Source organism: Aythya marila (assembly GCF_965140915.1).
Source record: "Aythya marila genome assembly, chromosome: 1".
Taxonomy (NCBI): domain Eukaryota; kingdom Metazoa; phylum Chordata; class Aves; order Anseriformes; family Anatidae; genus Aythya; species Aythya marila.
This window is the reverse complement of record NC_139042.1, coordinates 76,348,508-76,367,199: the sequence shown is the minus strand read 5'-3', so window position 1 is coordinate 76,367,199 and position 18,692 is coordinate 76,348,508. Positions and strand designations below refer to the sequence as shown.

General features: G+C 42.2%; 1 protein-coding gene across 3 annotated transcripts in view; it reads right to left on the bottom strand.

Annotated features, from left to right (window-relative positions):
• Positions 1-894: 894 nt before the first annotated feature.
• The window catches only part of SHROOM2 (shroom family member 2), a 124,312-nt gene continuing 106,514 nt past the window's right edge, over positions 895-18,692 (bottom strand). For 2 of the 3 annotated variants that reach the window (XM_082770586.1, XM_082770585.1), the window contains exons 6-10: positions 16,668-17,426; positions 12,129-12,680; positions 11,054-11,234; positions 6,057-6,329; positions 895-1,426 (exon numbers count right to left, since the gene is read on the bottom strand). In XM_082770586.1, coding sequence (XP_082626712.1) covers positions 1,160-1,426; positions 6,057-6,329; positions 11,054-11,234; positions 12,129-12,680; positions 16,668-17,426 — 2,032 coding nt within the window. In that variant the 3' untranslated portion in view covers positions 895-1,159. Of the gene's footprint in view, positions 1,427-6,056; positions 6,330-11,053; positions 11,235-12,128; positions 12,681-16,667; positions 17,427-18,342; positions 18,421-18,692 lie in introns of all 3 variants that reach the window. The other variant, XM_082770587.1, reaches the window with a different exon arrangement.

The window sequence follows — 18,692 nt, the reverse complement described above, 5'->3', positions numbered from 1 at the left end:
CTTCTCATTTATCGCTGTGTAAAAAAAAAAACAACAAACTTTATCACTGTGAAAAAACAAAAACCAAACACTTATGTTCACAGTTACAAAGCAGAATTGCTCCAAATAATGCACAGTATTTACATGGCAGAAATTGTTTATATTGCATTTGGTAGTTTGAGAAAGTAGAAAGGGAACGGCATTTATGCAGGTCAACTTCAGTATAATTTATCTGTCTATATAAAAATCGCAGTGTTCAGCAATCAGAAGAAAAACAGAAGCAGTGTCCTTAGCCTACATTTATTTTCATAAAATGTAGCAGTTTGGGGGTAGGAGGAATAAAAACATGCATAAAAAGCACAAGAAAGAACATATGAGCTTCTAAATAATTTAGATGAGAAATGTTTTGAACAAAATCAGCACAGTACTGCCAGCCTTAAATCAAGCACAATTTTTAAAAGAAAGTCACCTGTATTACAGCAAGATGGTGTACAATGGCATCTTGCAAAATAATTAAAAAACCCCACCTTCAGTAAGGTAGCTATTAGGTGATTTGCAAGCTGGTTTAAGAAGTGTTAAACTGAGACTGATTTAAAAGTTATTTTCTGTGAGGGGAAAGTGCCATCCTATCTACAATATTACAAAAAAGTGTCTGATGCCACAGGATCAGAGTGACACTACATTTCAGCAATCTGAATATATTAGGTGTAAGAGGCACACTTCCCCTATTTAATGTGTCTTTAAAAAAAAAAAGCCACTATATTCAGAGCTTCTAAATTTGTGTGCATTCATAAATTGCTATCAGGTTTCCCAGCAATCTGTACAGCTTCTGAACATAAAGAAAGTATACATCCTACTCTAAAAAATGCTTGCATGCACAACTGCCACAGACTTTCAGCTTACGGAGCAGGAATGTTAAGAGTCTATCCTTTTCTGTGGAGCTTTCTGTAACTTAAGCAATGAGAAGTGGCTGTAGAGTCCAGCAATAAAAATGTGTTCTAAAAAAATTAAATACATCGTCCCAAAAAATGAACGAGTATTATTGCTGCTGTGAGAGCTATTTTTCTCTTGTGCACTCTTTTCTCTATTGGACACTCAGGAAAGCCAAGATATTCGTTTGTATACTTGGAAACACCCCCATCCCTTCCTTCTTTCCCATTTTTCACTTCCTTGGCCAAACTTATTTGAGCCGTTCAGGTTGGAGGCTATCGGTCAGACACTTCAGTTGCTCTTCCCCCAGCTTGATCTTGTCCTCAAGCTCTCGCTGCTCGATGATGAGAGCCGACTTCATTTTTACAAAGTGCTCATAGTCTGCTAAGTTCTCCTCACTCAAGTAGTTTGCCAAAATGTCAAAGACAATGCGCTCTCGACGGTCCAGGTTCTCCTTCAGTTCCTTTGCATCTTCATGTTGCTGGGTCAGCAGCTTCTGCTTCTCTACCAATGTCCGCTTAGGGGAAAAGAAAAACAGTTTAAATTCACAGAGTTCACCAGCTTGAGCTTCAGGTTTTAAGTCTTATGCCTGTTTTATCTGAAAAGACACTTTCCTAAATATGTAGAGAGGTAGAATAAGATTTCTCCTTAAAGTTTATTCTGATAAAACATACTTAATAAACAGGAATAAAACTTAGTGAATCAGTGAACGATCCATCATTAATTCCTACTGGCCTCAACAGCAAGAGCTTCGAAGACTGCTTTACTATTTAGTAGTTCTAAATAGTTATAAAAAGCACAGTTGCCTTTGAGAAACGTCCAGATTCTCCAGAATAAGATTTCACTCATCTACGTCTCAGATCTTCAATACACAGCACTGAACTTCCACACTGAAACAGCTGTGGTTAGAGAGCACAGAAACATTTTAATTAACGGAGCAATTTGTTCTTACGCCACAGCTCACGATGCTGCACATTATGCAGTTCTGCTTCAATCTGCATGGCTTCTCCACGAGATGTGAAACCATGTGGTCTTACGAAATGACCAACAGTGAAAGCTGAGGCAAGATAACAAAAGGGAAAAAAGAAAGAAACAAAAAACATCTTTCCCAAAGGGCTGCAAACTTCCTGCTTCGTGCCTTCACAATAATTGCTCTCTCACAGCTATGGCAGAGGAGGATATCTGAGACACTGCTGTGACACACAAGTCTGCTTTGCTCTAAGGGCTGCTCTGGCCAGACAGGAGCTCCTACTGTTTGAGAACTAATGCACGGAAGATACAAAACAGGAAAGAAGGAGACTGAATGGAGAACCACACAAAGAAAGAGGACAGGAGCTTTGTGTCCCATTCATGTGTGCGTACAAGAAAGAAAGGTGATGCTCATCTGACCCAGCTTCACCTCTCTGCTCCTGGCAGGCAGCCACACCTGAATCACTCAGCTACAACCCTTCAGTAGCACATCGGGAGAAACTGGAGTATTATTATCTGACCTATATTATATCTGACCTACTTCAGATGTCTGCCTACAACCAATTGCCTTTTTTCAGCACCACTGAGTACGGCTGGCCTACTCTGATGTCAGGAATCCCAGTACAGGCTTCTGAACCTAATCAGAAAGTGCCACAATGAGGTACAAGGCTGCAATTTTTAGCTTTTCTTCACAGCTTTTCTTTGAGAACCTATGCCTTCAAATAAACCACAATCTGCTTTTGTGAAGCTGTTCGAGTAAATCTTTTTTTTTTTTTTTTTTTTTTCATTTGGACTTCATATGTTACATGACACACACTATAATTGGCCTAAAGGATTTACAGGAAAGTGTTTCTATAGACCACAGAAACTGTGTCTTTTCAAGATGAAAGTATGAGACAAAGGGGGACGCACGTGGCAAGCTACAATAGGCATGTCTGTCAGCTGCACACGAATCCCGTGCTGCCTTTGGTTGTACATGGGGCTCAAAGCTCAGAGGGTGAAACACTGAGACTTTTGCTCTCAGTGTACTTGAAATATGCTTGAAAGATTAAATAAGGGTTCAAGAGAGCCACTGAAGACAATTGACAGAAATCACACACTACCAGAAACACACGCAGTTGTATCTTCCTTTGAGTGTATGCCAGGGGAAAATTCTCACTGCAAGTAACTTGCGAGCAGAGCTATCTGCTGCAAGGAGATGGAAAGACTTCTCCAAAATTCACCAGTGGGACTAGCAGCCAAGCCCAGAGGTGGGAGCAAGCCCAGACTGCTCCACAGAGCAGCTCTGCTGTACACTGAGAAGAAACAGAAGGATTAGAGCTGGATGAACACGAGAGGGCACAGAGCAAACAGCTGGTGGCTCAGTTTGCACGGTTACCCACCCAGTGCTGTGGTGGGATGTTCAGCCCTTTCCAACAATTCCTGAGATTTAAGCTGGACTGTTTCCTCTTACCATGCCTGCAACATGACTTTAAGATGAATTCGAGTAACCTCACAGTTCAAGGAAAGCAAACACTGCTTCTGTTACAAATTTTGCACGATACTTTAAGCACCTCTACCCTTGTGGAGGTTTAGGGTATGCCTTAGGTAAGTGGGATGTAAATGGTAGAAGGCAAATTAGATACATCCCAAGTTTGCTTTTACCTCTGTCAGAGATGACTGACACCAGAAAGCTTGCTTTGAAGGGTAAAGTGAAACACTAGCAGGCGCAAGGCAGCACTCTTGAAAAGACTCTTTAATCAGTGGTTACATGGTTCACCAGGCCTACAGGCACAACTGCTTGTACCTACCATGCAGACAGGTGGGTTAGAGGCTGGTGGCATCTGATGGACTTCAAACAACCAAAGCAAAACAGAGTGCAGACGGGTTTTGTTTTGTTTTGTTGTTTCATAGCGTTGATCTGAGACCTCAGCCATATGCAGGACATCTGAAGCTGCTCTGATGGAACAAGCTTTGTCTCCTCCTATTGAGAGCTTTTCTCAAGATTTGTTTGCTGTTTTGAACAACAGATGAAGAAAAAGGGTCTGCCTCCATGCACGTGACTTCCCAACATCCAGTTCCTAGTTGGCACTTGGCCTTAGTCTAGCAAGAACAGGCCTCAGGGGCCTGGGCGCCTGATCAAGTTTGTGAACTGCTCATTCAGTGCTTGAGGGTTCCCAATGCACTCTGGTTTTGACTGATAAAGGAAGTAATGGGAAGACACTGGAGGGGGCCGGAAGCTATTTCAGAAGAAATCACTTTCAGCAGCTACAGTTGAAATACCTGACACTGCTGCTCGTGGCAAAAGAGACCTAAGAGAGACCACCTGATAGACAGAGTATTAATTCAACAGTGGTCACTTGCTTGCTGACAGACTGTTTGTTTCGCAGTCTGCTGAGCTGGCTGGGGGTGGTTTCTGGAAAGTGCAGAGCTATCAGAGTCGTGTTTATTAGACACCATCAGCTTAAAACCACAAACAAACAAAATAGCAACCCGTGATCGTTAGGGATACGAGCCCCACGGAAGACAGGAGATGGAAGTAATCTCCCCTATGTTTTGTTCATTTGGTACGTTGGTAATATACCAAATATCATAATGTGGGCTGCATAATACCAAATGACGAAAGAAAGCCAAAGCCACAGATGCCAGCCTAAATTCCAAGACATACATACATACCTCTACACAAATTATATTTATAGTCAAAGTATCTAGCAGGGACTTGATCCATTTGAGGAGCATCTCTGACTGACACTTTTAGACATGTATCTGATGTTACTATGGCAAAACTACGGTGTCAATGCATGAGAAGACATGGGGATTAGAATACATTAGGGATTTGGATTTTTGTCAGTCTACATTTGATGGCAGAATACACAGACAATTTCTGCCTGCCCTTACCATGCCACCTACTCACCTTCTTCTTTTCCATACCTAGCTACATACACTATTTTTATCATAGCTCTCAAGCTGTGTTCCCTATGTGCTCAAATCATCTGGTATATCTTTTCCCAGCTTACACTCCCATCTTCAAGCCCATTAGGCAACTGCAACCACATTTAGAAAAAAAAATCTGTCTTAAAGAGGATTAAATTTCTGTAAGTTTCAGAAGCTTTGATCTACCCTTTAATAAGCTGTCAAATACCTTCCCTTTGCCTCAGTCAGAAAGGGGTCTGGACAGCCATTAAACAAGTATGCTTGGCAGCAGCTAGGGCCAAACAGCAAGAACACAGCTCCAAATTGGTCCCAGCACTTACTGATTCTTATTGATGAAACAATGGAGCATGTTGAGGAAACAACATAAATCCACAGTTCGTGGAAAAAAAAATATCTGATACAATGCTTAGGTGGACTTCTGGCACTTCATTTCTCAGCTACGAGCTCAAATACCCACTTTACATTTATTTAACTGCAGAGGCTAAGCTCACTTGACACATAATCCCCTCCTATATTTATTCCAACCTTTGATTTTCCCACATGCTTACATCTCTCCCTTGGTGCATTTCTGTATCAATAGGTATCTGCTTCCCAACTAAGCCCTGCTGGGATCTGGAATTAAACAAGGGACAAGGTGGGGTCCAAAAGGTAAGAGTAGCTTGAGCCCTTCTGAAATTTTCACACATGCTGGGACTCCTCGATTAGCAGGCCATTTCTATGCTGAAAAATTTGTTTTGAAGGGCCTCACTCCTGCCCCAATCCCCTTTATTTATATTTAGGACTTGTACTTTCTGTCCTTTCTTCCCAGGCATTGTAGAGGAAACTGTAGCATGTGAGGAACATTTTCTTTGTCATGATCTCACAATTTTCTCTCAAGACCCTTGTGGAATATAAAGAAACCTGTAAGCTTTCTGCATGTTAGCACAAACTGACGCTTCTTTTCCCATCTTTTGTGTTATCAGACAATAGTATTTTTGTCTCCTTTGTTATGCTCTTATCAGTAGCTTTCCTCTTTCATTAACATTTTTCTGAGAGGGCTGTTCTCCAGTTATGTTGCACCCCAAAACACCACTGCCTGGCAAGCCACTTGCAGTTTTAGTATTCCAAGCAAAAGCAAAGCAAAGCAAAAAGTTGTAAGAAAACGGCATTATAAGATGTACCCAACTGTTATCCCTCATCTTGATCTTTATATTTTAGATAAAAACAAGTCAGAAACCCGTATCAGGTTCACTAAATGCAGCTATATTGCTACTGGTCTTTCTCACCCGCTCTTCTGGTGAGGTGTTTTCGTCCAGGTTGTTAAGAGCATTCTCGACCCGAGCCAGACGACCTGAGAGGGACAGCAGGAGGTTGACCACTTTGTCCAGGTCCCCGATAAACATCTTGAATTTGTCGAATTCATTTGGTTTGCAGACTTCTTTCACAATGGCTTCCACCTCCTCCCCCAGGATATTGTTTGCTTGGATGTCTTCCAGAAGTGTCTCCCGTGCTTCCCTCAGCACCTGCAGCTTCCTACTGATGCTGTCAATAAGTTCTTGCTGTGGAAAATAAGGGAAATGAGAATTTATTAGCACTACTGCATTTTCCCCCACTTCTATTTCTGGAAGCCGCATCAGAAACCTATTACTGCTGTGTGACATTTTTAATACAGTGAAACTCCCGTGTGGCTTTGACAATGAGTGCATTATACATAAATATACGTCTACGGTAGCTATAACATTGCTGGATCCAAAGGTTCAGGATGTAGGTCTACAATGCTCAGCTTGAGACCTGTGTTAAAGCAACTCACCTTTGTGGAAAAAGATGAAAGACTTTTTTTTTTTTTTTTTTAAGCAGGCATTACTGCTGCTTCTTTGAACACCTTCAAAGCCTGCTGTGGAGCAGCATAAAGTACAGCGCATCTTTTCCTCTCTAAATACCAGGTCCATAGCACCTTTCTGAAGAGCTACACTGCAGGAAGATAAACAGTACCAGAAAATTCTGTGTTTTCCGCATGACAGTTAAAACTAGGGCACTGTCTAGCTTTCTCTTCCTTTCTGTAGTATATTAACATCCCCCCAGTAGCCGTCCTTCCACGCTCAGAGGATCTTTAGAGTTATCACTGCCTTACAGCATTTCTGTAGGGAAATCGTAGTCCCTGCAGCACAGAAGAGGAAACAAAATCTACTTCAGCAGTGCACAAAGCAGCCTGTGCAAAGTGGCTCTGCTCTAACAGAGGACCACGCTAGCATTTTCGACAGGCACTGTCCCGTGCCAGGCAAGTACACCATCTCACCTGCAGTTTCTCAAGGTTTCTCTGGTGTAATTCCCCATCACCTGGGATGCACGTGCCCTGGCTTGGAAAAATCATGTGTCACCAGCAGAGCCTGACCAAGAACCCAAATCTCGTCCCTTAACGACCTGTGCCCCACCCTGCATTTGGGCAGGAGGGCCTCATCGCAGAGGCCTCCATTAGCTTTCGGTTGTGCACAAGGGGTGGGACTCATTTCAGCTGGTCACCTACCCTACTGTGACATGAATCACGCTCTAAAAATGCCTCGCTAATTTAAATGTGGATGCCTCGTTAGTATTCAGCTAATTTCAGGTAAGAAAATTCCCCAAAGCATTCTCTGAACCATACACTTGCTACTGCCATTTCTAAATGAAAATTACATAGCTTGAAATAGTCATTACCCCTCCAATTTTTGTGAGAAAATTACTCACGACATTCTTTAGGAACTCTTTCTAAATACAAATCTGATTACAAGCCTTCATGATTATAGAGAAACAGACTGATAGCACCTACTGCTCCCAGACACCACCAAACAGTCATTGCCAACTTATTTTGGGGCCAAAGAGAAGCCTGCCGTCTGTACAGAAAGCAACTATACCCTGAAAATTTAAGCAGCCTTTTTAAAGGTAAAAATTCAAACACGTGGATTATCTGGGTTGGTTTTCTCCGTTTTGATTTAATATACTCAGGCCAGGTTAATCTGGATTTGGGTTATCTGTTAGTCTGGGTGTCCAAAAGATTAAGGTAGTAAGCAGTTCTACAGATGTCTGCTTTACTGACTGATTAATCTGCAGGATTTGATTTTTTCCCCCCTCTCTTCACTCAAAGCAAACGCACAGTTTGATTTGGATTATGTAGGTCACAGTGCCAGGCTCTTCTTTCCCTCAGATGACATGCACACGCACAATGCTGCTGTGTTGCCATCTGAAACAACAGAATCCTGTTGTACTATACGTTACTCGCTCGAGTTTTTCCACTTCTGCAGCTGTGCTTGATGTTCACCCGTGGGGACTGACAATCTAGATCAGCCATCTTGAACAGTCAAGTTCCTTTCTTTCTTAAAATAAAAAATAAAGCCACCAAACAAACACACTAACAATGATAAATGCATCTTCACAGTAGCATCCTACTTGGATGTCAACAAGCAGCTGACTCAAGGCTCTTAAGGAGCACTTCTGCAGGTGAGAGGTATTTAGGCCCTCTCGAAAACTGTCATATCTTTTACAATTTGTATTATCATAACTGATTGCTTCCTACCCAGAAGAAACAGCCTGTGGATGCTGCAACTGTGAGCTCACTACGTGCTTTTGCTAGCCAGCAGAAAACCTGTACGATGTTCAATACCTACTGAGCCCAAAGATCTCCAATCTACACCTGGAAGCTGGCAGATAAATAAATTCACAGCTGTGAATTCTGTACTAATAAACAAGAAAACAACAAAACCCGATCTTTTTCTCAGTAATTGCTGATGACCTGACTAGCAACACAGAAGCAGAGTGCTTCTCAGGTGGTTCATTCAGGTGCTGCTTTGTACATAAATTACTCTGCTTTTAGCTCACCACTCCATTTCACATGAAGATTATGTCTAAAAAAAAAAACACAAAGAAAACAAGTGTTTTTCAATTAATGTTGAGACTCTTTGTTACTGACGCTTTCCTAAATGCAAAGGGGACCCTACCCTTCCTACTCAGCCACACATGGATTTTGCCTAGTACGAAAAATTGTCCTGTAGTATCTTCAACATCTGTTCCGAATTTTGTACTTGGGTTAAACCTCCTTTAAATTCAGCATACAAGGTACGCTTTCTACTCCTGATGGGAATACAGAGATCATCCCAAATATGTATTTTTATTGGGAAATGCCTCTATGAAATTTCTAACTCACATCATCACTTTGTGGCTGATAAAAGGAAACAAAAACAAACAACACAGTTCTGCTTTGCAGAGCAGAGAATGACAAATATTACAATCATTCCACAGTGGACTGAAATTAAGATATCTCAACAGAACCGATTGACTTCTAGGAATCAAAGAACGGGTTCTGGGCATGTATCTCTACAAAAATAATTGAAGTCGTGAAGTGTGCTATTGAAATGTTTGGGTCCTTAATGATCCCTTCTTAAGCTGTTGCCAAATATGTGAAGTTGGGCCAAGTAACATACCCTATCTGTTTAACAAAGATGCCTTGACCCACTTACCACGAGTTATGTATGTTTTCTGACAAGATCCAGGATGAAAGCCCACTGAACTGAGCGCTCACATCCTACTGCATGCGGAGGAGCAGGGAGAGAAGTAAACAGCAACATGTGCATGGTTATGATGGTGTGGAGAGACCCAGAGGAAGATGGAGGAGCTCTGCTAAAAGTTCTTCATGAAATTTCTCCCAGCACAGTGGTGCATACCAGAACTGGGGCGATAAGGGAGGAGGAGATACAGGGGAACACGCTTTTCTTGTTTAGAGACACAAATGCAAATACAGAGTGGTTTTGCTTAAAATAAAAAAAAGTTTTACTCTCACTTGTCAGGCAAACAAGAAAGCTTTAATTTTACCTCCAGCCCACCCCCACTCCGTATTTAGTAAGAAGGACACTAATTCTAGCAAAAATGATGGAAGCGGCTGTCACGTGCGGCACCAGATAAAAAGGAATTGTTCCAAATGCGGTGAAATCCTTGGTTTGTCTAAGCAGCGCAGCTGTGGGATTCAGCGGGTCCCTGGGGAGAGGGCAGGGGCAGCTCCCCAGCTGCAGCCATGGCATGCCCCTGGCAGCGCCTGCTGTACTGAATGGTGCTGCGGGCAGAGGGAGGGAGGGACAACGGGGGGAGGAAAAAAGACAGCGACAACAGAAAACACTGCAGCTCCCTCAGATTCGGTGCAGGAGCTGGATGCCACTGACACAGGGAATCTCCTCTGTGATGCCTCGGTCTTGGTGACTAAATATATTCCTAATGTTTAATTCAAAGACCCTTCTTCGGGGCTGGATCACCAAATTCACCCTCAAGTTGATTATTAAACAGAGAGCTGACTTTAATGAAAAGATTTGCTCATCACTGCACTACTGGCTTAGGCAGAGTCAAACTACATCACTTGAGTCGAAAAAACAAACCATTTACTCCAGCTGATCCCTACTGGGAACCACAGTTAAAACATTTTGTGCCAAATGACTAATGAAATAAGTGTGATGACTTTAACACAGGACAACAGTTTCTCAAACCACTGAAATGCCAGGATATCATTATTTTCAGATGTGACTTATTATGTTGATCTTAGAGCAGAAATAAAACCCCGAAGGATGGGAATGAGGATAGGGATGAACAAGAGTTAAGAAGACTACCTCTCTTGTGATGAGCAATTTCCACTGTATCCACCAAGATGATTAGTCCTGTCCCACCACTACTGCTTTGGTTATAGGAGAGACTGAGAGCAAAGTGATTTGCTGCTCATGAAAACGAAAAAAGGGTGATGGGCAGGGGGTACCTTCCCTCTCATGACACACCCAAGTTGATGACCTACATTTTAAAAATACAGTGCAACTAAAACCACCACCAGTTACAGTGGGATACACAAGCATTAATAGCTCTTTATATATAGCAAATGAGAGAAATGAGTATGCCCCATCCCTGGAGGTGTTCAAGGCCAGGCTGGATGGGGCCTTGGCCAACCTGATCTAGTGGGTGGCATCCTTGCCTATGAAAGGGGGGTTGGAGTTAGATGACCTTTAAAGGTCCCTTCCAACCTGAGCCATTTTGTGAGAAATATATCAAATGAGAAAAGATATTTGAAAATAAACCCTTCAAAACTTCCCCCTTTGGGCCCTTCTGAAATACGTATCAAGCTGCACTAAACACCTAACATGAAATTCCTAAATTCACAGTTGGGCATTACACCAACCCCCCAGGCCTTGTATTTAGGGTTCTTTAGCTAGCCAATTCATGGGCAATGAAATGCACACGACTTAGAGCATTGCATTAACCATTTAGAAATGTCTTTTACCTTCTTTTCTGACAAGTCATGATCCAGCTCATCTTCAGAATCATCTTCACTCTGCTGCTGTTGCTGCTGTTCCTGCATGTCCTTCATTTTAATCAGCAGCTCAGCCTTCGGTGCAGATGTGCTGTAGTAAGTAGAATTGGTTGTCAGGGAGATGGCGGACGGCGCATTCTGCTCCTCTTTCCTGGTAAAAAGTCAAAACTCTCATTAAGTGCCTTGACATCCTAATCACTGAAAAGAAAGGACAATATTCTCGAGCCATCATTTCACCAACAAGTATGCGGTTCAACAGAAAGCAATTACGTATGGAAACAGGATAAATAAATACTGGTTGTGAAGAAAATTTCTCAGAACTCAGCATATACCCACTGGAAGCAAAAACTGAAGCAATGCAGAAGAGCTTTCACCATTACAATGAGGGAAACAGAACTAAGACCTCTCGGTTGGAAACAAAATGTGAAGTTACATTTCACTAAGTAGTGCAGAGACCAGCGTCAGACGACGATGCTTTCCAACTGCCAGATGTAGGATACTAAAATGCAGGTGTTATCTTTTTGGTCATGGATTTACACATGAACTTCTCACGAAATCTACAACTTAATTTGGTAACTCATATCAAGAAAACAAAAGACCAAAAGAACATCAACATCTTTCTTCGGAATTTTAAACTTTGACTTTGTTCTCACTCCTTCTGAAGAAATGCCTCATGTCCGCTTTAAGTTGTCTTTGTAAAATTTCAGTGCATAATAAATGGTGAAATATTGATCCTTTTCTATCAAGTTACCAAATGTAATGTTCTTGGTAAAATACCTAACTACAAGGGAGAAATGAATTATTCCTTAAATTCTCACATAACAGTTTTCAGCCAGGTCTCAGATAACATTTGATATTGTACAACAGTTCTTTTTTTTTTTTTGTAATTAATGATAACATTAGCAGTACTATTCTTGATTGCTATTCTAACAGAAAACTTTTAGAAAAGCTGCAAACCTAAACAGTAGGAAGATCTCTAGGAAAACTTGCACACTTTGGACAGCAGCTTACAAGGAACCACTGCTCTACAGAAAGTAATACTCACTTCTCTTCTGAAATTTTTGGAGAAGGAACTTTTGGCAGGAGCTTCCTGCGCTGCTGAGCTTCTTCTAGGAGGTGTTCATCTTTAGGGAATATTCCAACCATCAGATCCATTGCTGTTTTTATTTTCATATTAGGATCTAGGATGTCTGCTAGAGATTTATCTCTTCCCACAATCTCTCTGGCGAGTTCCTCTGACTTCCAGTCTTCAAAGGTCTTCTCTTTGGCCTTTACATAGCTGACTGCTGGCACGGCAGCACTGCTGTCCTTCAGGTTGTTCCCAGGTTCTTCAGCTGGTTGAGGCTCAGCTGGTTTGGTTTTGGTTTCTGGCTCTGGCTCTATGCCTTGCCTGGTGTAGGCACAGAATCGTGAATAGGATTGCTCAGAAGTGCTGAGTGTTTTAATTTGGTCCTTTTCCAAGCCGCTGGGTAAAGCAAGAGGTTCCATTGTACTCACAAGACCTTGCCGACTCTCCTTCTCTGCACTGCTCTCTGAATGCACTATCTTGATGGGAACCATTTTCACTGTAGTGTTGTTGTCTATGACTCTTTCGATTCTGGAAAAGAGGAAAATCCGTATTTAGAAATGTAAGAACCTTGTATCTCACTTCTGGTCTGCAAAGCAGAGGGGAAGCCCAAATTAAAAAAAAAAAAAGTAGATAAAAGATGTAGGTAATGGAATATTCCTTGCACCACATCTAAAACCCTCAAATTGCGTGTTTTCTTTCCTGCCTACACATTTTAAACAGTTTTAGTTCATATGTAAGTACTTCTAGCATCAGCCTGGCACAGCACTCACTGAACAGGACTTCTGTTCATTTTCATGAACATGAGGGTCCAATCTCAGCAGTCAGGCCCCTGTTTTAAAATAGTGCTGTTGAACAACCCTTTGCTGCCACACATTCAGAGGACAACACGCCTCGAGCTCAAACTCATTGGCTTGCACTGACTGAACAGCAGCCTCAGCTTTTGGCCAGACAGGTTATTTAGCTGCCTGGGCAGTTTTCGATGCCCTCACATCAATTCCTAGCTCTTCCAAGAGAAAAAACAACAGACCAGACGGAAGCATCCTGCAGGCCAGGCCCTTGCTGAGCTACAATACTCACACGTGGAAAAACCTGGAAATTGTTCAAGACTAACTACGTGATTAAAAGAAAATTCTGTATTTGTAAAATTTCGTACAAGATACAGAAATTCAGTAATTAGATTCCAATGCCACATCCACATACTCCTTTAAGTGAAGCTTACAGCAAAAACTCTGCACTGCCCAGTACAAAGGGCCACCTTGGACATTCAGCAAATAAAGCTATTTAAAGAGGAGGCTAAGATTTTAAATTGGACAATAACATGTTAAATAACATTACTAAAACATCTGTACTGTATGTAAACCATATAAGAAACTAAAGTCTAGTTTTGGTGGTTTGGAGTTTGCAGCAAGTTTAAAATTATTGTCATAATGTGGGTTTGGAAGCTCTACAGCAAGTAAAGGAACATTGCCTACTAGCTAAAATATCTGGTTTCATCTGGCTTGCTTGCTTGCCGCCTTCCAGATAAGTGACCAAGACATGCTACAGCTCTTTTCCTCCAAGTGTGGGTGTGTCACTTTTCTGAAATATAAACTTAGACTTTTCTGTGCTGTACTTTTCTTTCACAGGGAACAGAAAAATCTATTTCACTTCATCACTTCCAGAAGCTGCATCTTATATTGTAAAAGTCCATTTGCTTCCGAATGCAGGTACAGCCTCTCAGTAGCTATTTACTTTCCTCAAGTGCTTTGCAGACAAGCTTTGGCAAACTGATCCAGATTTTGGGGCAGGTTTTCCATCATGCTGAACACTGAACAACTCCAACGAGCTTGGATAAGCCAGTGAGGTACAGCAGTGACAGCAATGCAGACACAGGCAACCACTGGCTACTACTGCTCTGACAAAGCCAAAATACAAATGACAAAGCCATTACATACGGAGTCCTCCTCTGCGCACCCTTCTGCCCCGACTCCCCCACTGCCACGAGGCTGGGATGTTTTCATTCAGGACGACTGTAATTTTCAAGAGCTTGCTCTTGTGCCTGCTGCTCAGCCTGAGCTCCCTGTAAGTGTAATTGCTCCCTTCATGCAGTTTAGTCAAAATGTTCTTGTCTGAACCATGTTATGCCACCTCCCCACATTTTCTTTTCTTTCTTATTTTTTTTAATGAAGCCCACACCCTTCAAGACCCAGCTACACTCCAAGAGGAACGTATTTTTGAAGCTGGGGGAAATACAAGATATGTGCATAAATATATGTGGGGCAACTGGAAGAGAAGAAATTAGTTGACTGCAATTCTTCACCTAAAATGTCCAGCATCTGTTTTGGGACTCTGGGTTCTTTCCTCTCAGCCTAGCATAAGATTTTCCAGATATTTAACGCATCATCAGCTGAACTGATTTCAAGTCAGAGCAAACACGGTTCAATGCTGGGTGCTTCAGAAATTCTGTTTCTTCAGCCAGCATCCTTCTGATTTCTTAAGGTTTTGCATCTGGGGATCTGTGGTGTAAAGTTTAGATTTGCAGCAACTCTGCCTGTGGCTATTGAGAAGCTTCATTCCAACCACGGGCACTCCTCCACCTGAGTGTACGTCCACTGGAAATCTCCCAATGCACTCTTTTCATCGTCATGGTTGCCCAACAGTCTTCTTTGGAAATAGCTGGGTTCTGCACGCCGCCAGCATCTCCCCACACTGCACTGACTACCTAAATTGTTGTGGGAAACCCTGCACACTACTCAGTTTATCTTGCTGATAAACAAGATTCCTCTCTCAAAGAAGAGTAAACAGCTACATGCTGAGAACACTGAATATGGACTGCCTACAGCATGCAAACAGGTATGTCCAAAAGCTCGTATACAAGGAGCTAACAGAAGTACTAAGCCAAATCTAATTAATCACATATAGATATAAGTCTACTTGACATGTTTCACTCATACAAAATAAGCACAATACAGAAGGTTCAGATGCAGGGCCTGCATGTCTTCCCATTTTGCCATGTCTGTTTCATTAACTAATGTAATTATTGACTGAGGACAGTCAGTCGTGTACAAACGACTGTTTGTGCTTAAGACTGTAAAATGTTAATGAAAGATATGCTGGGTAAGTGCTCTACCTTACATTCAAAATGTCATTCAGATACAGGCATATAATTAGGCACAGCTCAGTGTGCTTTTCAGCATTAAAGCTCAGGAAAAAGGAAGGGTAAATACAATCAGCTTTTTCCTCGTGAGCTTTGTATCTATTCACAGAGCAACACTTTACGGATGTCACCACCGTCATCTACCTTTGCAGAAAGGTGCCAGGGATCCCGTGACATATTCCACTCTTCATAACATAACATATTGCTTTTTTATCCTAAAAACACTGCAGGATGAAATTTCATAATTTCATCCTATTGTAAGGGGAAAAACTCAAGCCATGCTTAACAGGCAGATGGTAGGTTAAGTCAAATTCACATCCACCCCCCTCCCCCCCCCAACCTCCAAACTCACTTCCTCTCAGAGCCCCCAGCTCATTATCCAGGCAAAAAATAAAACAAGAACTGATGCTGGCTTCAAGAGATTTGTTAAAAAGCCAATTAAGCCACTTTCTGCTACTGAAATACCCAGGAAAAAAAAGGGGGGGTGAGGGGGTGAGTTATGCTTTCCATGTCATAAGGCACCCTGGAAAACAGCATGACCGAGCCTATTCAATCATTTACACTACAGTGGAGAAAAGCAACTCCAAATACTTTTGCACAGAGAAACCTCAGCATTCATTCAGCTTGAAGCTTTTATTTTCATTCTTTAAGCATGAATTATAGTGCTGAAGGATTTATGAAAACTAATATTTCCAAGCTTCCTGGAAGAGTTTGTTATCTTGAGGGAGAATAACCTTTAGCGATATTAGCAGCGTATGACAGTCACAGAAATCAATTAATTTCAGTTGGCTTGTCTAATCCTGAGTTCATCTAGACTGACATTCTCCCGCTGAACCTTGCTGAAATACAAATAACGCTGCAGTCTCCTCAACAGACTACTCAGAACGCCAAATTTCATCATAAAAGGAACATGAAAACAGTTATAATTTGGCAGTACACCTCACTGTGTAAGCTTTCAAAACAGATGTTCTCACAAAGGATACAGCTTCCCTTCCTGTACCTGCTGTCTCCCTGCACCAATCTGTATTCGCATACAGACTTGGCTAGAAGAAATGATAACAGAAAGGGAATCTTCTGATTTCACCCAGACGTGCAATGGAAAATCAATTTGAATCCACCCTTTTGTTTTCCACCATCTACCAGCTTTAACACCTGAGCAGCCTCTCTCATTATTAAGCATCAGCCAACTAAAAGAAACCGAAGACCAGCTGAAGGATTTCAGCAGAATTTCACAGAAGTCGTTTTAGGATATGCTGGAAAGTTTTATGCTTAATGAATCCTAAGGATGTGCTTTTAGTGAAGAAATAGAAGAGTCAACCATTAATAGTGTCTAAGCAGGCAAAAGGGTGTTAAAATACTAAAGGAGCAATATCTAGTACCTGGCTGGGTTCTCGTCCTGTACAGACACGGGAGGTTTATCAGTGAGCTTCTGTGGTGCAAACTGAGGAGAAGGGGACCTTGACGTCTCCATGCCTGGCTTCTGAAGGTACCGATACTTGGAAGGTAACACAGGTTCGGACTTAAGGTGCGTTTTTTCTTCTAAGTGCTGGCAAACATTCTCCGTGGATGACGCTTGCCGGAGTTCCTGGGGGTTAGCACTCTTTAGTTTTCCATTGAAAGCAGCAGGACTCTGGCTGAGAGATGAGTGGCTCGTAAATACTTCCACAGAGCTGGGGGAAGAGGACGGAAAGGGATGGCTGGGTGCTACCAGCAAGGATTCAGAGGAGGCGCCAAGCGACGGTGCAGAATTATCTGGTCGCCTGTATTTATCTCTCTTAGGTGGCGGAGGCCTCTGAGGAGCAGGTCCACGTTTCTTATTGAGAAGCGCCGGCTCTGCTCTACGATTTTCCTCTCCGGTGCCCTGGGACAGATGGGAGTGGTTCTCGTTCAAGTTCTGTGGCTCAGAGCACGTGAGATGAGGCAAGCTGCAATCCTTGCTTTTCTCATTCACGTTTTCCTGAGAGTATCTGTAATCACTCGGCAGCGTCCCAGATCTCCCGCGGCTTTCGTGAGACAAAACCGTAGGCTCTCTTGCATGCAAAGGTCTGACAGATGCCTTCCACTTGTGGCCTATATTCTGGTCCAGCTGATCCCTTTTTTCCCGTGGGTTTTCTCTTAGGGCCCCAATATCAGCTTGCCTAGGGAGAAGAAAACATCATTAGCATGCTGCTGCTGTGTTTCCTCATGTATGAGGCCACAGATGACCTACGAAGCTCGAATGCTGAGAACACATCAAACATTTAACACCAGCTCCTGCAGTTCACAGGAGCTATACGGCACAAAAACATTCTCTCATGTATATGCAGGCACCGCGTTCCTAATCTAATGTGATGAGTCAAAGCATAATGTCACGCTAAATTAGGCTGCGTGGAGTCACAGGATGCGACAACCTTGAGTTAACCTGAGGCGCCGCAGCGTACAGGGCACGTCTCAGCGCACAGCGCGGCCGAAACGCTGATCTATGTGGCACGGCCACAACTGCAAGGGTTTCTCTTCTATTTCTGTGCTACAATCTAATTCCACTTCTGTTTCAGAGTCACCAGTGGAGTGCAGAGCAGGTTTCTTCTGTATATGCAAAATTAATATACTCCAGCGTCATTTTAAATGAGAACTTAATGGTGTGAATTTTAATTATGAATTTTGGTGGTTGAATTTTTAGATGTATAACTGATGAAAAATGAAGCAAATGCAAATAAAATGTTTGCTGAAGCTAAAAAAAAGTGGAAAAGAGAAAATGAAGGTCTCTGAAGACACTTAAACAAAAACAAAACAAACAGAAAAGGAAATTCAGAAAGTGTATTATTTTCTATTCAGGTTTACTTTACTTACTTGAACTTCTTTTGTCCTGTCAGCATAAATGACAAACAATGGCCAACAAGGTCTTATCCTACGCAAAAATATTTTTGGTTTTATTCCAACTGTGAGCTCTCTGTGCAGTCAGGAAACAGGCTTTCGCAGCTCCAGGCCTGCGCTTTGCCACAAGAGATGTAGTTTGTTTGTGCTCACCAGATAAAGACAGATTGGGAAGAAAGACAAGACAGAAAAAAGAAGTACCTCTGGAGCCCTGAAAGGAGCCAGGTTTGCTCTCTGCTTAAAGGAGGCTGAAGAGACACTGTGAGCTTAGAAAAGAAGCTGCAACAGAAAAGTAAAAGGCTTCAGAGAATTACTAATATCACTTGTGCTACTGACAGCTCTGGCCTCTGCTTTGTGAAATAACAACCCTTTACACGTGCATTGCCCAGGCTTTCCCTCAAGGGGACTGTGAAAGAGTCACCTTTCCCAGCTTATTTTTATAGTAAGGTAAATAAGAATTTGCAACATGAACAGGTTACTAAGCCTACTGCACCGCTTTTGAAAATAGGTCTGTAGGTGCTTGACCCCAGAATGAATGAAAACTCATTTGA